The following is a 27,639-nucleotide window of genomic DNA, read 5'->3' on the forward strand; positions in this document are numbered from 1 at the left end:
AGTGAATCTGCCTTCCCCACTGACTTTGTTCATCAGAAGGTCGCAAAAGGGGATCACACATGACCCTGGGACCATCATAAATATGAGTCCGTTGTCAAGTGGCCAAACTTTGACCACGTGACCATGGGGAAGCTGCAATGGCCGTGTGAAAAATGGTCATAAGTCACTTTTTTCAGGGGCCACTGTAGCTTCGAACGGTCATTAAACGAATTGTTAGGAAATGATAATTACCTAACTTGTTGGGTTGGCAATATATAAAACCTCAATATAGCTTTAAGACTGTATTGCTGTATTGCATCATACTGTGTCCTGATTGGTTAGCTCTGTAGCCAATGTCCTTAAGAGGAAGCTTGAAACATTGTTTGTTTCTCTTTTTCTTCTCTTTGCTGACCATTATTGCTTTTTGCTGATCATTACTGTTTTTTGCTGTGTTTGCTACTGTTTATTGTGTATGACTACGACAACTGGTAAGAAGACTTTGTTATTGGAATATCCCTGGACTATTGTTTTATTATCTACTGCTTTATCTGTGTATGACCTGGACTATTTATTGGACTGTGCCTTATTACTATTTCCTAAAAGTAAACACAACTCAGTGTATCTGCGTGTTGGCTGTGATTATTCGCAACCGCTCTCAGTCGCTCTCACGTGCACACCCTTGCTACTCTAGGGTTGCGCTGCGAATTCCTTAACATGAATGATAGTATGTCTAGGACTATCTGTAATGGGGCCTTCCAGATAATGAGGTCACATTTCCAATTGGAATCCATGCTTCTTCTCTGTAAATGTTAGTCTCTAGTAAATCTCAAGGTTTTCTTTATTACAGAGCCGTTGGTGAATCATTTTTTATTCGGCAGTACGGATCTGGTTGATTCTATATAAACGACGGTAATAGAATACCGTACTTTTCGAAGTATAAGATACACTTTTTCCCCCATAAAAGAGGGTGTGTCTTATAGACCAAGTACGGCCATTTTTGGTCTCCCAAACCACCACCCCCTGCGTGTCCCGTTTTTACCAAAAACGGGCCCAGTTTTTGCAAAAACGGGACGCACAGAGGGTTTGGGAGGCCTACAGAGTTCTCCTAGTGGCCAGGGAGGGCAAAAACGGGACACTTAGGGGGTTCAGGAGGCCAAAAACAGGCACGGGACATGCAAAGGGTTTGGGAGGCCTGCAGAGTGCTCCTGGGGGCTGGGGAGGGCAAAAACGGGACACATGGAGGGTTCGAGAGGCCATTTTTCACAAAAACGGGACGCGCAGAAGGTCTGCAGAGAGTGCTAGGGAAGGCAAAGACCGGACGCACGGAGGCCAAAAACTTTTTTTTTCTTGTTTTCCTCTTCAAAATCTTGGTACGTCTTAATACTCCGGTGCGTCTTATAGTCTGAAAAATACAGTATATTTTTTTCAGATTGGGCACCACGCTTAATACTTGCCTAAAAGAAACAAACATGGCTAAGACCTCTCCCCTGCCAAAGTACTTTTAATTAAATCAACTTTATTAACAGTTGGCTGGACTCCTCCCGAAAGCATGGGGGGGGGGCCCTTAAATTACTTTAAATCCATCAATATTTTTTTTCCAAAACCCGGCTCAGGAAGCTATCCTTATTTTCCGGAGGGGGGGGAGAAGGGGGTTGCAGGAAGGGAACGGAAGAGCGTCTGTAACTCCTCCATCCTGAGAACTTGCACATGTTAAAAGACATAATATTGCCAAGATGTCAACTATTTCTATTTCATTCACATTTCTTAAATACCCATCTCAAGAGCCCAGGAGACTAAATCTCCATTTTGTTTACCATATGCAGAGTTTGAGTCTTCTCCAATTTTTAGGGTTTGGTATTATTATCATTGTCAAGAAACAGGCTGCCGGGTGTTTATTTAGCCAAACAAGAAGGAGGAGGGAAGTAAAGTGCTTCGTTTTAGAGCACAGACGGTTTTCCTCCATCATAGATAATTAGACAGACGGATGGACGAATCGATAGATACGTACGTAAGGTAGGTAGGTAGGCAGGCAGGGCAGAGAGACAGGTAAAGATATCGAGTTCATTTTCCGTTTTTAAATAAATCGGTGGCTTTGGCCAACTGTCCCTTGATGTGCTCATTAACACATCTTCAATGCTCAAATGTGGTGGGCATTACAAAATGTCAGCGCCAGAGTCCAATGCCAGCTTGATGCAGTCAGATGTTCGCTAATGCTCACGAAGGAGCGAACAAACTGTCAACAGCCAACTCTTTTTGACAAAGGAGGAAAAAGAAAAACCCGGAAAGGCCACTCCGCAACCTGGAGATGTGCGCAGACTGCAGATCAAGTCCAAAATAAATAAATAATTTTTTTTTAAAAAAAATCACCAACTGGCTCCTGCCAACAATTAAAACAGGATGCCCCCAAATCGTTGGGCACACTCTAGATGCCAACTGGTTGCTGCCATCGAGGAAGACTGAGTGGTCAGGAGGGAGGAGAGGAGGAGGGAGGGAAATTTCGTCCTTCGATGCAATTTTGTTCGGTTCCCATCCTGCAATAGTGACACAATAGTAACTAAAATGGTAAAAAAAAAAATTGGGCCTTTAACCGCAACGATGCCAGTTGTTAAAAAAGAAGGCCGGTGTTGTCGTCCGTCAGCAGCCTGCGCAGCTGGCAGCGGAGTCGGACAGTGAGGAGGCTGGGGAGGAACATGGGCCAGTCCTGAAGTCTGGGGAAGGCCCGGAGGAGGGCTCTGCGTCAGAGGCAGAGATGGGGCCACGGCCATCGGGGACTGATGAGTGGACTCCGGAGCCCCCAGAGTCGGACAGCAGAGAGGCAGAAGAACAGGAGGAGTCTGCCAGAAGGCAAGAGCAGCTAAAGCAAAAGGGACGATTCGGGAGTAAGGCCAGGAGATGATTGGCCCCTCCCATAAGGCTTAAAGGAGAAACAGAGGAACTTGGGCCTTTTGCAGGAAAGCAACATTGCTAGCTCTGTTTCCAGTCGGCATCTCTTGTTTGTTTCTGAACTTCGTGGGGCTTTGCCAAGTTAGGTCTTTGGCAGGGTGTCAAAGAAGATAAAGGTTGGTGATTATCCCCAAGGACTTCTTCCGAAGGACTTGTTTTGCAACTAATTGGGACTCAGCTGGGAATGTACGTAATTCTCAGCTGTTACAATAAAATAGGTTTGTTTGGGACTAATTGTGTATTGTAAGCCTAGGTCACAACAGCCGGCTTATGCCGTTCTGGAGACCGAAATATGGGGAAAAAACTGTGGGAATCAAAATTACAACAACACAAGTAGTCCTTGAATTACGACCACACTTGAGCCCAAAATTTCCACTGCTAAGCAAGTGAAGTGAATTTTGCCCCCTTCTACAACCTTTCTTGGCATAGTTGTTAAGGGAATCTCTGCCATTGTTCAGTTAGTAACACAGCTGTTAAGTGAAACTGGCTTCTCCCTTGACTTTGCTAGTCAGAAGGCCGCAAAAGGGGATTACGTGACGCCAGGACGTCGCCACTGTCATAACTAGGAGTCAGTTGCCAAGCATCCTAACTCCGATCATATGACCATGGGGATGCTGCAACGGTCATAAGTGTGAAAAACAGTCATCAGTCACTTTTTGTAACTTTGAATGGTCACTAAACAAATAGTTGTAAGTCAAGGACTATCTGTAATCAGCATATATATACAATCACCACAATAAAATATGGCGCCTTATATTGGGCTAACTTGCGCTTCGGGATAAAATTGGGATTTCAGAACTCAGCGCTGTTTTCTCATACCACCCTATTAAGATTAATAAAGGCTTTTAGAGGTAAAGGGGGATTTATCCAGATATTAATATCAGTTCCATGTTTACATTTTTAAATTAGTTTGGTGGTGAATGCAAGGGAATGCTAATTAGCACTGAAGGGTGGGGGAGTACAAACTCCAGAAGTCAACCAATTAATAGGCCTTGTTGATGAGCTTGCAGTTCAGGCACGAGTTTGCAAGCACTGAGTAAGTCCAATCTAATATTTATATTTGCATTCCATTTGCAAGAAAAGATGCCTCAGTCAGTCCAGTTGGAGCATAACTTTCTCCAATCTGATTACGAGCAAATCAGTAAGACTGCATTGGCTATGTTGCTCGCCCAAAAGTGAGTGAAGACTACAGATCAGTGTTTCTCAGCCTTGGCTACTTTAAGATATGTGGACTTCAACTCCCAGAATTCCCCAGCCAGCCATTAAGTCCACTTTAAGAGGTGGGGACCTCAACTCCCAGAATTCCCCAGTCTACTTTAAGAGGTGGAGACTTCAACTCCCAGAATTCCCTAGCCAGCTATGAAGTCCACTTTAAGAGGTGGGGACCTCAACTCCCAGAATTCCCCAGTCTACTTTAAGAGGTGGAGACTTCAACTCCCAGAATTCCCCAGCCAGCCCTGAAGTCTACTTTAAGATGCGGGGCCTTCAACTCCCAGAATTCCCCAGTCTACTTTAAGAGGTGGAGACTTCAACTCCCAGAATTCCCCAGCCAGCCATGAAGTCCACTTTAAGAGGTGGGGACCTCAACTCCCAGAATTCCCCAGTCTACTTTAAGAGGTGGAGACTTCAACTCCCAGAATTCCCCAGCCAGCCAGAGAGGGGGAAAAAAAATTACTTACCACTTTGCAACACAGAGGCCAAAACCACCATAGAGCAGCGATCGCCATCAACAGTAACAAAATGAGGATAATGATCAGTGCCACAATGCCATTGGTCTATCAAAAACAAAGACGAAAAGATAGGTAATTTAATTTATTTTTACGGTAACAAAAAGGCAGGGATTCTCTTTCAGCATCATGCTAAATCAGACCAAGACAAAATAGGATGCGTGTCTGCATATTCCTTTGTTATATTAACAGGCTCTCTGACCCAATCTATATTGTTGGGATGAAAAGCTACCCTTGTAGATGACTTTAAAAATAAAATTAAAAAAAAAAATAGTCAAGGTGTTGGCCCAGAGCAGGGATGCGCAATTATGGCAACTTCATGACTTGTGGACTTCAATTCCCAGAATTCCTCAGCCAGCCAATGAGGAGTTGAAGTCCACAAATCATAAAATTGCCATAGTTACCCACCCCGGCCTAAGGACTAGGGGGTTGTGAGTTCTAGTTCTGCCTTAGGCATAAAAGCCAGCTGGGTGACTTTGAGCCAGTCATTCTCTCTCATCTCAACTCACCTCAAAGGGTTGTTTTTGTGGGAAAAAACAGGAGGGAGTATTAATATGTTTGCTGCCTTGACCCAAAGGTGCTTTTTTCAAGAGGCAACTGGACTTGCTGTCTTTTTCTTTGAAGATGTTTCACTTCTCATCCAAGAAGCTTCTTCAGCTTATCCATCCACCATCCAGTCAGAACCGAAGAAGCTTCTTGGATGAGAAGTGAAACATCTTCAAAGAAAAACCAGCAAGTCCAGTTGCCTCTTGAAAAAGCACCTTTGGGACAAACCATGACCTGGATGGCTGAGAATCTTCATAGACATTTCGCTGCCTTGAGTTATTTATAAAAATAACAAGGGTGGAATATAAATAAACAAATACACAGAATAATTATAAATGCATAAAATCGGATGGGCTAGATTAGCAGTAAGAAAACACTGCCAGGTACAAAGAAAAGAAAAAGTGGGTTCTCCGTTTTATATATTTATGCAGAAGAACAACAAAATGATTAGGGGCCTAGAAGCTAAAACATATGAAGAACAGTTGAAAGAATTGGGTATGATTGATTAGTGTAGCGAAAAGAAGGACCAAGGGAGACATGATAGCAGTGTTCCAATATTTGAGAGGCTACCACAAAGAAGAGGGAGTCAAGCTATTCTCCAAAGCACCTGAAGGCAGGACAAGAAGCAATGGATGGAAATTAATCAAGGAGAGAAACAACCTAGAAATAAGGAAAAATTTCCTGACAGAACAGTCAGTGGAACAACTTGTCTCCAGAAGTTGTGAATGCTCCAACACTGGAAGTTTTTATAAAAAGACTGGATAGCCACTTGTCTGAAATGGTATAGAGCAGTAATGGTGAGCCTTTTTCGCAGAGTGCCCAAACCAGAAGGGGAAATCCGACGACCAGCTGGCCGGCACGCATGCGCGCATCGGAAACCCAACGACCAGCTGGCTGAGCTGGGGCAATGGCACACGTGCCCACAGAGAGGGCTCTGCGTGCCACCTCTGGCATGCATGTCATAAATTCACCATCACGGGTATAGGGTCTCCTGCTTGAGCAAGGGGTTGGACTAGAAGACCTCCAAGGTCCCTTCCAACCCTGATATTCTATTATTCTACCCTCTTTTTAGTTTTATTTCCTCTGAGCACCAAATGAGCAATTTAATGGATGTTTAACGGCACGTGCCTCTCAATCGGAGTATGTGCACTTATGACTCTCTAGGCCAACTTTGGATTTAAAGTAGTTTTGTAATGTTTGGGATTTCATGTTTTGCAGAAAAGCTGCGGCTTTCTCTCAAAGTAGAAGTCAGCAAATATGTTTCCTGTTTATGGAAACGACATAAAAGGTTGGGATAGCAAATGCCTATGTAAGTTCAGCCTAAAAGCATTCTGTGGATTTCCTTCATTAAGCAGCACACGCTCTTTTTCATATTTTGAATCAGGAAAGATTTTTAAGAATCACACCGATGGGGGGGGAAAAAAACCCTACAAATGGGTTTACCCTGTATTGCTGCAAATGTGTAGACACTAAATTCCAGCTGCTTAAAAAAAAAAAAACATCTAAACATGTTATTTTTACTGGTTGTCCAAGAGCGGATCGTAATATTTTTCTGGCAAAAACTTTCATTAACCCAGAACGAATAAACACCACCAAAAAGTAAAAATCGAGCTCCATGAAATAAACTCGATCTGTATTTTTTGTCAGATGCCTGGCAAAACCGAGAGGCCTTTGTGGATGCGTTTGCTAATAAAGGAGAATATGTGTAGCTCAGGGTTGACAGGAGGGCTCCTTGGTGCTCTCTGAGCTTGCCTGTTTTCTGGCAGATGTTTCATTACCCAAATTAGGTAACATCATCAGTGCTAGAGCATCGGTCTAGCATTGATGAGGTTACTTAGTTTGGGCAATAAAATGTCTGCAAAAAAAAAAAAAAAACCAAGCAAACTCAGAGAGCACCCAGGACCCCTCATTTCAGTGGTGAAATCTGAACCAGTTTGCCGGCCGCACATGCGAAGGATTTCTAGCGAATATAAACCGTGCGGCACAGCTGATCGTTGGAAATACCAGTTCAGATGAACCAGTAGCTTTTTTTAACTACCGGTTTGCCCGAACCGGGGCAAACCGGTGGCATTTCACCCCTGCTTCATGTGTGTATGTGTGTTTAATTTCCAATGAGAAAGAGAAAGAGAGAGAGAGGGAGGGAGGGAGGGAGGGAGAATAATCCTTATTTTGGAAGATGATCATTATGATCTAAACTTGCTTGCAATAAATCTCCTGGGGCCATTTTCCAGAGGTGAAGGAAAGAGCGCTGTTTGTTCTTTAAAGAGGCTACAGATGCATCTCAACAGAGCCTCTCAGGGGAAGTGGGTTTAGGAGCCTTTTATGAGCTGTTGAGTGTATTACCAGCAAATAATCCTTGTATGTAAATAACAGCAGCATGTGCCAAAAAGGGGGGGAGAGAGAGAGGTTTCCTGGGTGACCAAGGACAATTTGTCTCTTCTTGTAATGAAAACTGGAGGTCATCTTTATATATTGCTTTTCTTTTCCTTTGTCCTAGTCCTCCTCCTCTCTTCTTCCTTTCTTTTTCTTTGCACTTTTTTATTTTAGATGTGTCATATAATATATGCGGGGATAGGCGTATCCCAAAAGGTTTCCACAATTTTGGCCACTACTGTAGTTTCGTGTTCTAAAAAATATAGCCTCTCAGATATCAATATGTTTCTTTCTGGCTCTTATTGCTTGCGTACTTACACATTTTGTTGCCGTAATGGTTAAAGAGCTGGAAATGAGCGACTGCCCTTGGTTCAAACTGACAAACACATCCATTGTTCTGGAAAAAAAAAAAAAGAGGGAAGATGGAAACACAACATTTAATGGTATGCTTACGGAGTGGACAGACTAGATATGATTAAATTAGAGAATGTGACAATGGAACCAAATCTTGACACTGTTTCCTGGTTTGCTAAACAGCTCCAAGCAAAAACTCAGAATTAAACTACAGGTAGTCCTTGATTTACGACCACAACTGAGCTCACGGACATTAAGTGAGTCGCTGCCATTGTTAAATTAGTAACACTGGTTGTTAAGTGAATCTGGCTTCCCCGTTGACTTTGCTTGTCAGAAGGTCGCAAAAGGGGATCACATGACATTGCAACCATAAATGCGAGTCAGTTGCCAAATTTTGATTGCATGACCATAGGGATGCTGCAATGGTCATTAATGTGAAGAATGGTCATAAGTCACTTTTTGGATTGCTGTTATAACTTCGAACCACCCCTAAATAAATGATTTTGTTAAGTCTACCTGCATGTTTGGGGGATTGTAATGAATGGCTTAAGCTATCATTACATATGTGTTGTGGCCCACCAGCGGCCTGCACAGATCGTGGCTGATCCCGACGACGAGGAGACTGGTGTGGTGTCCCGCCAGCAGCCTGCGCAGCCAGCGCTCACGTCAGACAGCGAGGAGGCTGAAGAGGATGTGGTGCCAGAGGCAGAGACTCAGCGTGGGCCTTCAGAACCTCCAGAGGCTCCTTCAAGTGGAGAGAGCGAAGTGGAGGAGCCTCTCCTCAATGCTCAAGCACGCAGGGCTGCCAAAAGGCAGGAGTGGCTACTCAGGAGGAGGAGGTCTCCTCGAGAGTAAGGTTTGAGGATAATTGGCCACTCCCTTAGCCTATTTAAGTCGCACGCAGTTAGTAATTTCTTGCTGGAAACAACGTGTAATTATTACAGAGCATTTTGGAGAGTGAGTATCTTATTGTATCTTGTTTTCTGGGCTGGTTGCCAACCTTTGTCGGACTTAGTTTATTCTTGGTACGTTATAACTTTGATAAGAATTGTTGGTGTGTGTCACAATCCTTGGGAATCCGGAGCTGGGGCAGAACAATATGGAGAATAAAGTTACAACGAACAGAGATGGAAAAATTGCTCCTTGATTGTACCACCTCCAATAAAAGTTTTGTCATTGGAGTCTTCCGCAGATCTGTGCTCCAATCATCCTGAAGTGAATAAGATCTGAGCTGACTTGGAGTCTAATCAAGAACCAACTATGGCTACAGAGCTATTTCTAGGACACCCTGATGCTGCGACCCACAGGGTCAGCTTTGGAAGCCATATTAAGCCGGAAGCTTCCATGCTGCTGCCACCTTCTCATGTGTGAGAAAGTAGGGGGGAGGGATTTAGTAGAGGGGTTGTCTGTAGACATAATAGCATTCTTCCTGTCAGTCAAGGTCAGGCCAATCCTGCATCTGGAGAAGGAGTGGTCAGAGTGCTGTCTCGAGAGGGGACGGATGGTGACTAAAGCATGTGATTGACTGAGGACTGAAGGGATGGTTTTGGGGGTTTTGATTTACTGAGGGAAAATCCGGACCTCTCAGATTCGGGTTTTCCCAGATGTGCCAGTTTACCTATTCTAGTAAATAGAACTTTGAAAAATGCTTGCTTCAGAGTTTTACGTGGAGTTGGGGGATTTTCTGGAACGCTGGCACACAGATCTTCTTCGTTTCTGAAAGAAACCCTTCACAAGTTAAGAAGAATGTCTTGATAAGACCACACTGGGAATATTGCATCCAGTTTTGGTTGCCACGATATTAAAAAAGATGCTGAGATTCTAGAAAGAGTGGCGAGAAGAGCAACAAAGCTAATTAGGGGACTGGAGGCTAAAATATATGAGGAACGGTTGCAGGATATGGGTATGTCTAGTTTAATGAAAAGAAAAACTAGGGGGGTGACGTGACAGCAGTATTCCAATATTTGAGGGGCTGCTAGAAAGAAGAGGGGGTCAACCTATTCTCCAAAGCACCTGAGGGCAGGACAAGAAGTAACGGGTGGAAACTAATCAAGGAAAGAAGCAACCTAGAACTAAGGAGGAATTTCCTGATTGTTAGAACAATGAATCAGTGGAACGACTTCCCTCCAGAAGTTGTGGTGGCTCCATCACTTGAGGTTTTTAGGTGCTTTGGAGAATAGGTTGACTCCCTCTTCTTTGTGGCAGCCCCTCAAATATTGGAACACTGCTATCATGTCACCCCTAATCCTTCCTTTCATTAAACTAGACATACCCAATTCCAGCAACTGTTCTTTATATGTTTTAGCCTCCGGTCCCCTAATCATCTTTGTTGCTCTTCTCTGCACTCTTTCTAGAATCTCAACATCTTTTTTACATCGTGGTGATTAAAACTGGATGCAATATTCAAAGTGTGGTCTTACCAAGGCATTATAAAGTGACTTGAGTGGATATATGATGAACGGTTGCAGGAACTGGGCATGGCTAGTCTAGTGAAGAGAAGGACCAGGGAAGACATGATAACAGTCTTCCAATATCCGAGAGGCTGCCATGGAGAGGAGGGGGTCAAGCTATTTTCCAAAGCACCTGAAGGCCAGAGAAGGAATAATGGATGAAAATTTATCAAGGAGAGATTTAACCTGGAAATAAGGAGGAATTTTCTGACAGTGAGAGAGCAATCAGCCAATGGAACAGAAGTTGCCTTCAGAAGTTGTGGAAGCTTCATCACTGGAAGCTTTCATGAAGAGACTGGACTGCCATCTGTCAGAAATGGTGTAGGGTCTTCTGCTTTGGCAGGAGGTTGGACTAGATGACCTACAAGGCAGAGGTGAGTTTCAGCAGGTTCTGACCAGTTCTGGAGAACCGGTAGCAGAAATTTTGAGTAGTTCAGAGAACTGATAAATACCACCTCTGACTAGCCCCGGCCCCATCTATTCTATGCCTCCCGAGTCCCAGCTGATCGGGAGGAAATGGGGATTTTGCAGTAACCTTCCCCTGGAGTGGGGAGGGAATGGAGATTTTACAGTATCCTTCGCCTGCCATGCCAACCAAGCCACGCTCACCAAGCCACGCCCACAGAACCGGTAGTAAAAAATTTTGAAACTCACCACTGCCTACAAGGTCGCCTCCAACTCTGTTAATCTGTATAAATATCCCATTCAAGAGACAGTATCAATGGTTTGATACTGGATCTGGAAACAGACTGGTGGTCTATGTTATGTTTAAGAAACATTCAGTGGAGGAAAAGCAGTACCAGGGACTCATCCTAGCTGGCCTATGGTCCATTGAGACTTAAACCCTGGACTCAACTCCACTTACTCAACTGTTCATCCCAGAAACATAAACGTAATAAAAATGACCATCTGAAAAAAGATTTGAATAGTCAATCCAACTGTGAGTTCTTGAGATGTAAAGAATTACATGGATTCACTCACGCCCATAAAAATGTCAGGCCTGGCAATAAACTCACTAATTACCACTCCAGCAACACAGATATAGCATAAAGGCCACTAATTAGGACTTGGTGGGGCTTTCTAGAAAGAGAAATTAGGCAGCAGAGAAACATAAATAGGAGAGCGGTTTCTTATTTCTTCAAATAACTTTGGAAAAACCTAAACACATGGTAAGGATTAGAGATCAGCTGCTCCTGGCCCGAATTCGAACAGACTCAGCAAGTTTCCTTATATGCTTATCTTTAAGCCGGAAGAGTCAGATTTTCATAGAAGTTTGTGGATTTACGGATCTCAGGAGCATTTTATCTATTAAGGCTGAACCACAGCCTTCCTTGAACCAATTCTGTCAGCTATATGCCGATTTATCTCAAGTAACCTTTATGTCAGTGTTTCTCAATCTCGGCAGCTTGAAGATAGCGATAGTTTAGTTTAGTTTAGTTTTATTGAATTTGTATACCGCCCTACTCCCGAAGGACTCAGGGCAGTGAACAGCCATAGAATAAAACAATATAAATACAAAATTTAAAATAGAATAAAACGAATTAAATAATTTGGCTGAACAAATTTAAAACCCCAATACTTTAAAACCAAATTTAAAATTTCCATTTAAAAAGCGGAAAGACTTAGGTCAGGCCAGCCTGATGAAACAAGAAAGTCTTGAGTGCGCGATGGAAGGTACGCAGATCCGGGATCCTCCGTATCTCCGGGGGGAGCTCGTTCCAGATAGTAGGTGCCCCCACAGAGAAGGCTCTCCCCCTGGGGGCCGCCAGTCGACATTGTTTGGCCGACGGCACCCAGAGGAGCCCATCTCTATGGGAGCGTACTGGTAGGCGGGAGGCTACTGGTGGTAGCAGGCGGTCCCGTAAATAACCAGGTCCTAAGCCATGGAGCGCTCTAAAGGTGATAACCAAAACCTTGGAAGCGCACTCGGAAGACCACCGGGAGCCAGTGCAGCTCACGCAGGAGAGGTGTTACATGGGAGTGCCACGTCGCTCCCATCACCACCAATAACACTTAAGACTTATATACCGCTTCACAGTGCTTTCCAGCCCTCTCTAAGCGGTTTACTGAGTCAGCCTATTGCCCCCCAACAATCTGGGTCCTCATTTTACCAACCTTGGAAGGATGGAAGGCTGAGTCAACCTTGAGCCGGTCAGGATTGAACCACCAAACGGTAGCAATCTGGGTCCTCGTTTTAACCGAGCTCGGAAGGATGGAAGGCCGAGTCAACCTTGAGCCGGTCAGAATCGAACTGCCTTACTTTACGAAGTTTTCTCTCTGGTAACGCTATACTTCTAACTAGGGCATACAAAACCTTTGCCAGACCTATCCTTGAATACTGCTCACCTGCCTGGAACCCACACTGTATTTCCGACATTAATACATTAAAGAGGGTCCAGAGGTATTTTACAAGAAGGGTACTCAACTCCTCTGCTTGCAATAAAATTCCTTATACCACCAGGCTTGAAATTTTAGGCCTGGATAACCTTGAACTATGCCGTCTACGTTCTGACCTAAGCTTAGTACAGAAGATTATCTACCATAACATCCTACCTGTTAATGACTACTTTAACTTCAACCGCAATAACACAAGGACTATCAATAGATGCAAACTCAATGTAATCCGCTCTAATCTTGATTGCAGAAAATACGACTTCAGCAATAGAGTAGTAAATGTCTGGAACACTCTACCTGATCCTATTGTTACTTTCTCTAACTCCCATACTTTTTACCTTAAACTGTCTACCGTGGACCTTACATGTTTCTTAAGAGGTCCTTAAGGGGGCGTGCATAAGCGCACCAGTGTGCCTACCATCCCTGTCCTACTGTCCCCATTTATATGTACTCATTTTATGTGTTTATGGCTATGTTTTGCTTATTTATATCCATTTATTTGTGCCATTTTTTTCACGTGTCCATGTCTATGTCTATGTCTATACTGATACTTGTTTCCTTGTACTTGTTGACAAAATAACCAACTAAATAAATAAAAATAAACAAATTGCTGACAACTGGCAGTCAGCAGAAGTAGCCTGCAATACTGCATTCTAACCACTGCGCCACCACTTTACTTTACTTTTATTTGATTTGTATACCACCCTACTCCCGAAGGACTCAGGGCGGTGAACAGCCAACAATAAAATACATACATACAAAATTTAAAAAGCAGAAATAAAATCGAATTAAATAGTTTGGCCCAGACAGATTAAAACCCCAAGCAATTTAAAACCAATTTAGACTTTAAGTATTAAAGATATTAAAAACGTTAAAATATTAAAATTGTTTAAAAAGAGGGAGAAAGTTAGGCCAGGCCCACCTGATGAAATAAAAAGGTCTTTAGAGCACGGCGGAAGGTGCGCAGATCCGGGATCCTTCGTATCTCCGGGGGGAGCTTGTTCCAGATAGTAAGTGCCCCCACAGAGAAGGCTCTCCTCCTGGGGGCCGCCAGTCGACACTGTTTGGCCGACGGCACCCGGAGGAGCCCTTCTCCATGAGAGCGTACCAGCCGGTGGGAGGCTATTGGTGGTAGTAGGTGGTCCCGCAAGTACTGGCTCGGTTGTGTCTGTATGGACTTCAACTCCCAGAATTCCCCAGCCAGATGACCTGGTCCAGCTAGCAGTCCACCCACACTGATTTACCTTTTCACAATTCTCAGCATGCCCAGAGCAGCCTGGTCTTTGCCGAGAATGCTGGGAGTTGAAGTCCACACGCCAAGTTGGCAAAGGTTGAACCAAAGTCTACATGTAGTCCTTGACTTGCGCACGACTGAGGGAAGTTTGGAACGCTCAATCATGTATCAATGGGTGCCAGGCTAATACAGTCACTACCCAAATGTTTACTGCTTTGTGAGACAAGGGGAGACAGCAATAAGAGCCACTTACTGCTCTCTATGCCAACCTTCTCTGCGGCATTGTAATTCGCTGTACTAGGCTGCTTCTCCTAAATAACCAACAAAGAACACTGCCAGCAAGGCACAACACTAAAACAAATGAGTCCTCCTCAAATCAGGCCAAGCTTTGTTAAATGTGCCCTGCCGACCTGGCACCCCAATGAAATGAGCAAGGAGGGGGCCCTTACCCAGGCCAAACTATTATGCCAACGCTCTTGCCATCTCAACCATCCAGTAATCGGAAGCAGCAAAGCACGACACCCCACATGGACAAGTCAATGGGCATTTTTTTTTTTTAGTGCTGTACACCAGATCTGACCCACCCACCTCCCTGAAGGGTAAGCGCAGCAAGCAATAACCATGCTTTTGCATAGTTTTGAAAGTTTTATTTCACAGTGGCGCCCTTTCCGTGCTGATTTAATCGAATTTTGCTAGATCATTTGGAGGCGCTGTGCTGGTTTTCCTCATCTCTACACTCCTGGGGAAATATTTCAGACATTGGTTGGGGTGAAAGCCTCGGTGACATCCCGCTGGAACTTTGGCAGATTTAATGCCCTCTAAAGATTGGCCGTCCCCACTCTTTTCATTCCTTCCGGCGAGAAAAATAAGCAGCTGGACCTGTTTGATTCTAATTTTTCGATGAGCCTTTTGACTTAACATCTTTACGTGGCCTGAATCAAACCGGATTGCTGTTGAATGTCAAGGCATAAATTCCAACAGAACCGAACCCAAAATTTCAAATCTCCAAGTCTAATTGGGCCAATATCACCCTAGAATAGGGGTCTCCAAACTTGGCAACTTAAAGACTTATGGACTTCAACTCCCAGAATTCCCCAGCCAGCATGGAATAATTATTATTAATAACAGTTTAAAAAATGGTTTTTTACACTCAATTGTGGTCGTAAGTCGAGGACGATCTGTACTGGATCTTGACCTCATGAAAAAGTGGTCCCAACCAAAATAATTCCAACAGACCATGATTCTCATGCCACCCATCTTTATCAATAGCCCCACATCATTAACAGAGGGATAGAATCAAGATCACGTGAAGTGTTAATATCGCTTATAATGCCTTGGTAAGGCCACATTTGGAATATTGCATCCAGTTTTGGTCACCACAATGTAAAAAAGATGTGGAGACTCTAGAAAGAGTGCAGAAAAGAGCAACAAAGATGATTAGGGCCTGTTGTGATTAACACCAGCTGTCTGCAATTACTGTAAGTTCGAATCTCACCAGGCTCAAGATTGACTCAGCCTTCCATCCTTTCTAAGGTAGGTAAATTGAGGACTCAGTTTGTGGGGGCAATAAGATGACTTTGTATAAATATACAAAAGTATGAAAGCTATTGCTTAATGCATTGTAAGCCGCCCTGAGTCTCCGGAGAAGGGCGGCATATAAATCAAATTTTAAAAAAAAAAAAAATTAGGGGACTGGAGGCTAAAACATATACAGAACGGCTGCTGGAATCGGGTATGTCTAGTTTGATGAAAAGAAGGACTAGCAGTGACATGATAGCAGTCTTCCAATATCTCAGGGGTTGCCACAAAGAAGAGGGAGTCAAGCTATTCTCCAAAGCACCTGACAGCAGGACAAGAAGCAATGGGTGGAAACTAATCAAGGAGAGAAGCAACTTAGAACTAAGGAGGAATTTCCTGACAGTTAGAACAATAAACCAGTGGAACAACTTGCCTCCAGAAGTTGCGAATGCACCAAAAATGGAAGTTTTTAAAGAAGAGATTGGACAACCATTTGTCTGAAATGGTATAGGGTTTGTTGCTTAAGCAGAGGGTTGGACTAGAAGACCTCCAAGGTCCCTTCCAACTCTGTTATTCTAAATTCCAAATCTTCAGGAAAGCAAGACTGATTAATTCAAAGCATTGCCCTTATGCCAATTCTGTCCTGAATTATCAATGGATGATTTGCGTGCTTGTGGAGGGAGAGAGCTATACTGTATGCTTTAAATATGTATCATTCATATCCTGACTTCCCTTTCTTTTACTTTAATAACTTTAAAATAATGCAAAAGCCGATTCACAAAAGTAGGCCAATGTTTTTGAAAGCATACTTAACTATACCATATGCCTCTTTAAATCATTTCTATCAAACAAGTTGTAGAGTTCATTTCAATCTCTCTCTTCTTTTTTTTTTTTTTTTCCTTTTTGCAACCGCTTACTGGTATTTATCCAATTTGTTCCTTTCTTCTTGCCAAATTGCAGGTTTGAGATCTCTACTAGACAGAAGGACAGCTGCGCTATTGTTGACTGTTGTGGGAAAAAAAACCATTTTTAAAGGGGGAGGAAAAAAACAGACTGCAGAAACAGAAGAAGCCTGTGAGAATTGCTCTGTCAGTCTGTATAAAATATAATGAAGTTTGGACATTTTTAAAAGTGAAGTACTAAATATCCCTCCTTGTGGCTTGTCTCGTTGGCCCATCAATACGTAATTACTTATTAAGAGGTATATTTTCTTGCAAATCAGGCAAAGAAAGCATAGGTCTTCGTAGTCTCCAAATCAGAGGATCCACTGTCACACAAAACAAGACTTTCAAATATGAATATGGAGTAGAGATGATTTAAGGTAAAGGTAAAGGTCCCCCTCGCACATATGTGCTAGTTGTTCCTGACTCTAGGGGGCGGTGCTCATCTCTGTTTCAAAGCTGAAGAGCCAGCACTGTCCGAAGACATGTCCGTGGTCGTGTGGACAGCATGACTAAATGCCAAAGGCGCACGGAATGCTGTTACCGTCCCACCAAAGGTGGTCCCTATTTTTCTACTTGCATTGTTTTTACGTGCTTTCGAACTGCTAGGTTCGCAGAAGCTGGGACAAGTAATGGGAGCTCACCCCGTTACGCAGCACTAGGGATTCGAACCGCTGAACTGCCGATCAGTGTCTTATCCACTTTACAAACATATAAATATAAATCACTGGAATTTGTACACTCTCCTTTCTTACTCCTTCTCTCTTCTGTCTCCATCACTGCAATTACCCATAAGTCCCCAGATATTCCAAGCTGAGCAGCCATACATTACTCAGGAGAATGACTCTTAAGTCAAGTCACCACTATTTTCAAAAGAGGGATGCTCACCAGTGGTGGGATGCTGCCGATTTAACAACCGGTTCGGCGAGCGTGCAATTTGCACATGCACTCATGCATGCAGCGCTGAAAGTGGAGCATTTAGAAGCTCAGCTGCTTACCTTCCAAGTCAGCAACGGTAAGTAGAACAGAGAAGGGGGGGAGGGATAGCTGTGCCGTGCGATTGAGATGAACTACAAACCAGGAAATAAAGGACAGGATAAAGTGGGGGTGTGGGGGCGGGGCCAACTGATCGTCGGCACTACCAGTTCGCCCGAACTGGTCCGAACCGGCTGAATACCACCTCTGATGTTCACCACCGCCTCTAAACAAATGAAAACATCTGGGTGGGATTTGCCAAGATGCCCTTTGTGTCCAGAAGCAGAGATCAATCTCTCAAGCCAATGAACGCTTTCTCGTGTGGGTGGCCTGGGCTCTGTCACAACCACCCCAAGCGCCTTTGCAAACCTCAGAAGCCAAATGTCTAGTCTTATTTCAAAAGATGAGGATTTCCCCCACTTCCAACCCCTGCCTAGCAAAACACTTTTTGTTGAAAAAGCCAAAAGAAAAGCTTTGCACTACGAGCTAATGAGGGTGGAGCAAACAGCTGGCTTTGAGGACTTGTCCAGCAGCACATTGTTAATTATTTAAAGGAGAGGACAGAGGGAGCCATCAGCACATCTGTCACCCAACGCCAGGCAGAACCGCTTCTCTTTGCAGGACCAGATGTGTTTATTCCGGAGCGCTACTAACTAGCTTCTTAATGGTTCGGAATCTTGCGCCAAAAGTTAATTAGACAAACACACTCAATTGCCGTCACCTTGCACAGCAGTCCCTACCCTGCATGTGTCTAAAACAGATAAAGATAAAACAACAGCACCATAATGTTGACCGGTCCTTAGATACCATCGCTCAGCCTCCAGGGTGAGGCCAATAGGAACCCATCAAAACTCCACTACATAAATTTGAGAAATGGGGGTGGGGGGATGGGGAGTTATTTCTTCCCTTTTAAAGAAAAAAGGCCATTGAAAATTCAACGTTGGGGCCTTCCGGTCCAATAGAATGACTAGCAATTATAAAACCAGCAAAGCCTCAGGCATTAGTCTGGAGAGATTCTCAGTCATCCAGATCACAGGACACAGATAAAACCTCCAAGTGCTTCAAGGACCCTCTTAAAGGATGCTGTCTGCAAGGAATATAAATCCTTCCATTCTCCACAATTCTGTCAGAAGCTGAAGAAGCTTCTTGGATGAGAAGCGAAATGTCTTCAAAAGGGAAAAAAACAAGAAAGTTCCAGTTGCCTCCTGAAAATGGGTACAACCATTACCCAGATGACTGAAAAGCTCTACAGACTTTTAGCTATACAATTTGGGATGAACCCCCTTTGAATGGTGTGGGAGTAGGAGTGGATTTCCAGAGGAAAAAAATGGCAGACTACAGAGTTTGAGTTTGAGTTTATTCGATTTCTATACCGCCCTTCTCCCGAAGGACTCAGGGCGGTGTACAGCCATATTAAAATACATAGATTTATAAAATTTAAAACCAATTAAACCACAGGAACCATTTGCACTACTCAGGTGACCCTGAGGACACAGATAAACTTCCAAGTACTTCAAGGACCCTCTAAAACAGTGGTTCTCAACCTTCCTAATGCCACGACCCTTTAATACAGTTTCTCATGTTGTGGTGACCCCCAACCAGGGGTGGGTTCTAAATTTTTTTACTACCGGTTCTGTGGGCGTGGCTTATTTTGTGGGCGTGGCTTGGAGGTCATGTGACTGAGTGGACGTGGCTAGCTGGTCATGTGACCGGGTGGCCATGGCTATGTGTATAGGGACTACTCAGAGGGCTGAAAAAAGTCATTACTGACAGGTCCTCGCACTTTTGACTGGTCCTCACACTTATGACCATCCTCACATTTATGCCTGTGCAGCATTCTTAACAACCATGTCACTCATTTCACTACTGCTTCTCTTCAACATGGTATAAGATAGGGCAAAAAACGTAAAATGTGAGGACAGTCGTAAGTTCGAGGACTGGTCAAAAGTGCAAGGACCAGTCAAAAATAACTTTTTCAGCCCTCTGAGTAGTCCATATGCATAAAAGGATACACAAAAGGATGCAAATGACCAGCTGTCTGCAAGGAATATAAATCCTTCCCTTCCCCTCTATTCTGTCAGAGCTGAAGAAGCTTCTTGGATGAGAAGTGAAAGGTCTTCAAAAGAAAAGACAAGGAAGTCCAGCTGCCTCCTGAAAAAAGCACCTTTCATTCATTAGTTGTAGCAAAAAGATCAAAGGCTGACATATTTGTGAATAAGTTGAAGCAGCAACAGAGATCTATGATGATCTCCTATCTCTGTAGGAACATGTTCACGCAGTGTATATCTTATTTTTTTTTAATAAAAACCTCTTAAAACTTTAGGATAACCATTGGAAAAAAAAAAGGCGGGAAAAGAGAAGGGAAGGTGCATAGGAAATATTGGAAAGAAATTGGATGGATAATATTCTGTAATATGTCACCGTTGTGAATGTCTATGGAGGTTCTCAGTCATCCAGATCATGGTTGTCCCAAAAGTACATTTTCAAGAGGCAACTGGATTTTCTTTCTTTCTTTTTCTTTGAAGATGTTTCGCTTTTCATCCAAGAAGCTTCTTCAACTCTGACAGACTGATTGTGTCTACTCCATTCATACAGTTTTCTTGAATATAATCTAGCACGCTCACAATTTGAAAAAACACATTATAATAAACCGTAATAGGGATTCAACGGATCTAGCCAACAGTGAAGTCAAGTTATGGTTTACAGTTCAGGACGATGTTTCTTCAATAAACCAAGATTTAAACACTCCATGGCTTGTGGATTAAACCCAATCAGGGAAAAAAAAAATCAGTAATAATTATGATCCTATACAGGTGGTCCTCGACTTACGACCACAATTGAGCCCCAAAATTTCTGTTGCTAAGCGAGATGTTAGTGAAATGAGTTTTGCCCCATTTTACGACCTTTCTTGCCACAGTTGTTAAGTGCATCGCCGCAGTTGTTAAATTAGTAACCAAGTTGTTAAGCGAATCTGGCTTCCCCGTTGAATTTGCTTGTCAGAAGTCGCAAAAGGAGATCACGCGACCATGGGATATTGCAGCCATCGTAAATATAAACCAGTGGACAAGTATCCTGAATTTTGATCACGTGATCATGGGGATGCAGCAACGGTCATAAGTAGGAAAAACGATCATAAGTCATTTTTTTCATTGCCGTTGTAACTTTGAACGGTCACTAAATGAACTGTTCTAAGTCAAGGACTACCTGTATACACCTGAGAGTAACTCCTACTAAACTGTTCTGCCCCAGCTATGGACCCCAAAGAACGCAGCACACACAAAGTCCGTTTAAACCTTAGTTTCCTAAAGAAACCAGTCTTTTACAACAACGGCTGTTAATTAAGTGCATTAACAGCCGCCAAGAATTCAAAGAATAATAACTGAAAGCTTACTATGGTTGGCAGAATGCCCAGAAGCAATTTGCAGGAAGCTGATAAGCAAGACAAGACACGAAGGTATGTGAATGAAGTTGTTCCCTGCAAATTGCTTCAGTCGGCGTTCCTCCTTAAATAGGCTAAGGGAGTGGCCAATTAGCCCCAAGCCTTACTCTCGAGGAGACCTCCTCCTGAGGAGCCACTCCTGCCTTTTGGCAGCTCTGTGCGCCCGTGCATCGAGAAGAGGCTCCTCCTCTTCTTCCTCTTCACTTAAGGGAGCTTCTGGAGGTTCTGAAGGCCCTGGCTGAATCTCTGCCTCTGGCACCACATCTTCTCCAGCCTCCTCATTGTCTGACTCGAGGGCCAGCTGCACAGGCTGCTGGCGCAGCACCACACCAGCCTCCTCGCTGTCTGAATCAGCTACTAGCTGCACAGGCTGCTGACGGGCCACAACATAAACGGAGTTGAGGTTCACTTCTGAATAAGGTGCACAGCACTGCACTCTTTGTATTATTTCTTCTCTGCAAAGTGGTTTTTTAGCTTCAGCTGACAACACAGAAGGACAGGGTTGTCTACCAAACACATCTTCTTCTTCCAGAATGACTCAGCTGTGTCTGGTTTATGGATCTGACAATCCCCTTGCCCTCCTCTTTAGCCAGATGCTGCTGTGAATTAATAAAAAAAAAAAACAACCCTCGGTTTCAAAATCGATTGGATGCAATAAAGCATAAATCTCACTCGAGCTTCCAAGTTGCTTTACAGAAAGAAATGGGTATATTATTATAGTGCTGAAAAACAGCTTGCTGGTGAAAAGTGGGGGCCCGGCCAAGAGAACAGAGACTTCTCAAGCTACAACGTCAAACTGCTAAGGCTGTTGTTTTCCTTTTTTAACAAAATGCAACCATTTACACTGGCGAACCGTCCAATGTAAATGAGCTCTAACGCGCATCCCACATCCACTGGGATTTTCAGAAGTCTTCTGGACCACAGGATGGAGAATCTAGCGGACTTACCACTGACTTCAGAGTGTGATTAAAAACCACAAGTAAGGGTTGAATTGCAGAGCTATGGTTAATTATATTTGTCTCCCAGAAAGTTTCTCTAAGCTCGTACGGTGCCTCGCTCCCACCCTGTATTTATCTTTTAAATAGACCTGTGAAGTAGGCCATTCCAATGAAATCCAGGACAGAGAAAGAAATTCAAAGCGAATTGTCGGTTCCTCTGATTTCAAAGGTTGTTTTACCCACGGGATCGAAATGCAAGTTTCTTGTTATTTTCATTTATTTCATGAAAAGTATATGTGATTTGTGAATATCTCCGCTCTGTTCTGCACAGGTCCAACAGCATTTTGAATACAGGCAGTCCTTGACTTAGAACCATTCGTTTAAGTCACCGTTCAAAGTGGCAACCATATCGGAAAAAGTGATTTATGACCATTTTTCACACTTAGCACCTTTACAGCATTCCCATAATCACAGGCTCAAAATTCCGATGTTTGGCAACTGGCAAGTATTTTTGATAGTTGTGCAGGAAGTTAGCACCCACCCCTCTCCTAGGAAAATGAGATATTTTAGGAAATATTAAAAGGGGAGAATATTTCCCCTAAAAGGGAGGCAGAAACTCAGCCCCCCCCCTAACCCTCAGAATAGAGGGATTCTATCAGAGCTGAAGAAGCTTCTTGGGTGAGAAGTGAAACGTCTTCAAAAAAAAAAAAAAACCAAGAAAGTCCAGTTGCCTCTTGAAAAAAGCACCTTTGGGACTCAACAACCATGTTACTAACGTAACACCTGCAGTGATTCTTTTACCAGCTGTGGCCACAAAGGTCATAAAATGGGACAAAACTCACTTAACAATGGTCTTCCTTATTGTGGTCAATAAATCAAGGACTGCTTGTTGTGTGGCACCACACTTAAAAGGAACCAAATCAGTGGTGAAATTCAAATTTTTTTTACTACTGGTTCTGTGGGCGTGGCTTGGTGGGCATGGCTTGGTGGGCGTGGCAGGGGAAGGATACTGCAAAATCCCCATTCCCACCCCACTCTGGGACCTGCCAGAGGTGGTATTTGCTGGTTCTCCAAACTACTCAAAAATTCCGCTACCGGTTCTCCAGAACCTGTCAGAACCTGCTGGATTTCACCCCTGAACCAAACCGTCGCAATTGCCAAGATGGGCAATAAGGATGATTGGAATACTAAAAGAAATACCACCAAGGTCTTTTCAAGCCATTGGAGAAATGTTTGGCCAAATCAGAGGTGGAGATATTTTTCAGTGCGAAAAGTATGGTGGGAACAGACTTGGGGGGGAGGGGGGATCTTCAAAAACCAAACTCATAACTGCGAAAAGCTCAGAAGTCAAAGTGAATTCCTTCAGGACCTGTGTGTCAGTTTTGATACCCTATGTGCCAGCTTTCCCTTCTCTGCAGAAAATGAACCCATAAAAGAAAAAAGTAAGCTTAAACAGTGAGGGACATGGTAGCTCAGCGGCTAAGATGCTGAGTTTGCCGATCGAAAGGTCGGCAGTTCAGCGGTTCGAATCCCTAGTGCCGCATAATGGGGTGAGCTCCCGTTACTTGTCCCAACTTCTGCCAACCTAGCAGTTTGAAAGCACGTAAAAAAATGCAAATAGAAAAATAAGGACCACCTTTGGTGGGAAGGTAACATCGTTCCGTGCGCCTTTGGCGTTTCACCATGCCGGCCACAGGACCATGGAGACGTCTTCAGACAGCGCTGGCTCTTCGGCTTTGAAACAGAGATGAGCACCGCCCCCTAGAGTCAGGAATGACTAGCACATATGTGCGAGGGGAACCTTTACCTTTTTAAGCTTAAATTTATGTAAATTCACAATAAAAATGTGTTTGTTTAATGTGCCTCCTCCATGCAAGCCTCGGGATGTTAATGTTTATTCTAACTCCTAATTTCCCCTTGCTCTCTCAACTGACAGATGCTGTCACACACTTCCTCCAACTTTTGATAAATTCAGCTTTGTCAACGAGGCAAAAGGCAGGATGCTGTTTGTTTGGGGCCAAAGGATAACGGGAAAATCTCCACCCTCCACTGGAACTGGCAACAGGGATGTGAGATTGGTCAGCGGTGCAATCCAGTCATAGCGATTTGCCAACGATGCCGATTTATTTTAGGTAGCCTTCCCTCCTTGTGTGTCAGCATATTTGCATTTATTAGCGGCAGAGACCGCTTGTTCCTTTCGCAATCGTTTTAACTTAATCTACTCCACATCCAAACCCCACCGGAGAAAGGGAGAGGAGAGAAGCCGTTCGCAAATTGCTAGCGAGTTAGCAACTAAAGTTCGCTCCACTTGAAGAGAGGCCTTGGGTGGTGTCCAACAACAGCACCAATTATGCCAGTAGAAAGTCAGGAGTTCAAATATGTACAGTCGCTTTCGGGGATATCGTCTCTGTGATTGGTTACAAAGCAGCCTAGGCCCAAATTTCTCGTGGTTTTTTCGTTTTAAGACCCTCCAAAACCACAAGACTTTATATCTCCATCCAAGGGGCTAAAATTATTATTATTTTTTTTGCAAGTCTACCTTATTATGCAATATCTGTGCAGAGAAAGGGGGGGAGAGGGAGAGAGAGGGGGGGAGGGAGAGAGGGGGAGAGGGGGGAGAAAGAGAGGGAGAGAGAGGGAGGGGGAGAGGGAGAGAGGGGGGAGGGAGGGAGAGAGGGGGGAGAAAGAGAGGGAGAGAGAGGGAGGGAGGGGGAGAGAGGGAGGGAAGGAGAGAGGGGGAGAAAGGGAGGGGGAGAGAGAGGGAGGGAGGAAGAGAGAGGGCAGAGGGAGGGAGGGGGAGAGGGGGAGAGAGAGGGAGGGAGGTGGGGAGAGAGGGAGGGAAGGAGGGGGAGAGAGGGAGAGGGAGGGGGAGGGAGGGAGAGAGGGGGGAGAGAGGGAGGGAGGGGGAGAGAGGGAGGGAAGGAGAAAGGGGGAGAAAGGGAGGGGGAGAGAGGGAGGGAAGGAGAGGGGGTGAGAGAGGGAGGGAGAGAGAGAGAATGGGAGAGGGAGAGATGGAGGGAGTGGAGAGAGAGAGAGAGAGAGAGAGAGAGAGAGAGAGAGAATGCTAGCTTCCAGTCTACTCAGTGCTTTCCTGGCCCTGCCATTATAATTTAGTGCACGCTGACTGCAAGCGACCCTGTACAGCCTGACAATCGTAGCCCAACACAATAAAAATACAACATGTTCTCCTCGTTTTGCACCAAGGTTGGAAAGACATGCGATAAAAATTCAGCACATTTTGTGCTCATTTGGCAGGTTGCGCTGTAGTGATCATCTTGGAGCTAAAACAGATGAGCTCGACATGATGTTCGGAATGTACCATTTCAGACTCGAAAGGGGGGGGCGGTGGGAAGAGAAATGGAGCGATGCTTTTGTGCTTTCAGCAGATAAAAAAAAACATGCATTATGTTGGCCTAGAATTTTCTATTCAGCATGCTTGTTAAGGGTTTCAATTCTAACTCTAACTCCCTACCCATACTTGCTGGAGGGGGAAATGGCACAACCCCAACATGAAGCTTTTCTCCTTCTCATTTAGCCTTCAGACAATGTGGGGCTAGTATTAGTTACTTTACAATCAGACTCTTTAGACGAATCATAAAATGTTCTTCCCAACTGCTAGTAACTGCCCTAAACTCAGTGCTTACAGAACCAGATTACTAAATATGCTAACAAATGTACCAAACTCTAATACCCTTCCCCCAAAAAAGTCAACCATTCCAAATGCCCATCCCCTTTAATCATTTTTTTCCCCTGAGGTAGGAAAATAAATATTCCCTCCGCATATAGACTACCAGAAGGGAAACTTCTGAGGAAAACATCTGATTTCTATAGAGAACTTGGTCAAAATACTTAATGCCAGCTGGTTGCAGCACGTATGGGTGTGCCGGCCAGCTGATTTTTGGGCCTTTTGGGCCCACCGGAAGTTGGGAAATGGGCATTTCCGGCCTCCAGAGGGCCTCCGGTTGGGTGTTTTCGCCCTCCCCAGGCTCCTAGAAAGCCTCTGATGCTTGGGGAGGGCAAAAAGCAGGCCTATTGGGCCCACCGGGCCATCGCGTGCCAAAAGCAGGGAGAGCGTGGGGGAGGGATTCACGCATGCATGCACAGGGGGCGGGGCATATTGAATTATGGGTGTGGGCACGCACGCACGCAACCCTCCCGCGGTCCCCCCACTTTTGGCACGCGACGGCAAAAAGGTTAGCCGTCACTGATCTCGTGACTCCATCCCATTCTGAGCTGCAAACTTTGATTTGCTACAATCCTATCTTCCATTTGTGTCTTTCCGAATTTAGTTGCACATTTCCAAGCCGAAGCGCCTACCATTTTAATCTTCTGATTATGCTTACATGGGCCTAGTGATATTCGTCAATATAGGTAGTCCTCGACTTACGGTCACAACGGAGCCCCAAAATTTTCTGTTGCTCGGTGAGACATCTGTTAAGTGAGCTTTCCCCCGTTTTACAACCTTTCTTGCCACCGTTGTTAAATGAATCACTGCAGTTGTTAAGTTAGGAACACGGTTGTTAAGTGAATCTCGCTTCCCCGTTGACTTTGCTCGTCAGAAGGTCATAAAAGGGGATCACGAGACCCCAGGACACTGCAACCGTCATGAATATGAGTCAGTTGCCAAGGATCTGGATTTTGATCACATGACCATGGGGATGCTGTAATGGTCGTAAGTGTGAAAAACAAGTCAGTTTTTCACTGTAATTTTGACCAGTCACTGAGTGAACTGTTGTAAATCGAGAACTACCTGTGCTGTAAATGAAAAAATGAATATCCTATGCATTATAAGTATTGCAAGATTTTCACAGCAGGGTTTTTTTTAAATGTCTTTTAACACTTCTAATTTTCCCACAAGTCATCTGGAAATAAAGATGATTCAGCTGTCCCTCAGTATCACAAGCTAGTGAATAATCCCATATCACAACCGATGCACAAATGTGAGGGTTGGAAAGTAGAAATAATGCAGAAAAGTTCAATTCTGAATATCTAGAGCTTGAAAGGGGCTTTTCTTTTCTTTTCTTTTCTTTTCTTTTCTTTTCTTTTCTTTTCTTTTCTTTTCTTTTCTTTTCTTTTCTTTTTTATGTCACAAGAAATATTCCAGACTTCTAAAAAGTGTTTGGAGCTTGTCCCAAAGGTGCTTTTTCAACTGGACTTTTTTGGTTTTTTGTTGAAGACGTTTCGCTTCTCATCCAAGAAGCTTCTTCAGTTCTGACTGAATCCTACCGTTCCCCACTATGCCGTCAGAACTGAAGAAGCTTCTTGGATGAGAAGCGAAACGTCTTCACTGAGAAACTAAGAAAGTCCAGTTGCCTCTTGAAGAGAATCTGCCCAGAATCTCCTACAAGCTCCATTTGGAGCTTGTAAGAATTCACTTTCAAAAACTACCCTGCAATAGGATGAAAAGCTGTATAGTCAGAGCAGCCCATTTTCGACACTAGATTCCAAACATTTTTCACACTTCTAACAATAAACCATAATAATCACAGGACACACATTCTGGAGAACATACTTTGCCTTTCAGATTAGCATTCCATGAAGGAATAGATAGATCAGAATAAAAAAAAAACACTTTTAATTTCACATTTGTTTCTCCTGTTTGCCCCAGATAGTACAACTAGGCCTCGACTTACAACTTACAATTGGGATCAGAATTTCTGGTCTTAAACAGTGGTTGGTAATTGAGTTTTGGCGATTTTATGCCTTTTTTTGCCACAGTTGTTAAGTGAGTTACTGCAGTTGTTAAGGGGATCAGTAGGTCGGTAAGCAAATCCAGCATTTCCCATTATCTTTGCTTGTCAGAAGCCAGCCAGGAAGATCACAATTGG

General features: G+C 44.0%; 1 protein-coding gene across 1 annotated transcript in view; it reads right to left on the reverse strand.

Annotated features, from left to right (window-relative positions):
• Positions 1-27,639, reverse strand: part of ANTXR2 (ANTXR cell adhesion molecule 2) — a 181,415-nt gene that overhangs the window by 89,297 nt on the left and 64,479 nt on the right. The window contains exons 11-12 of the mRNA XM_060687005.2: positions 7,887-7,965; positions 4,602-4,697 (exon numbers count right to left, since the gene is read on the reverse strand). Coding sequence (XP_060542988.1) covers positions 4,602-4,697; positions 7,887-7,965 — 175 coding nt within the window. The remainder of the gene's footprint in view (positions 1-4,601; positions 4,698-7,886; positions 7,966-27,639) is intronic.

The sequence above is a fragment of the Pantherophis guttatus genome, chromosome 8, assembly GCF_059756535.1.
Source record: "Pantherophis guttatus breed Tessera chromosome 8, ASM5975653v1, whole genome shotgun sequence".
NCBI classification, from domain to species: domain Eukaryota; kingdom Metazoa; phylum Chordata; class Lepidosauria; order Squamata; family Colubridae; genus Pantherophis; species Pantherophis guttatus.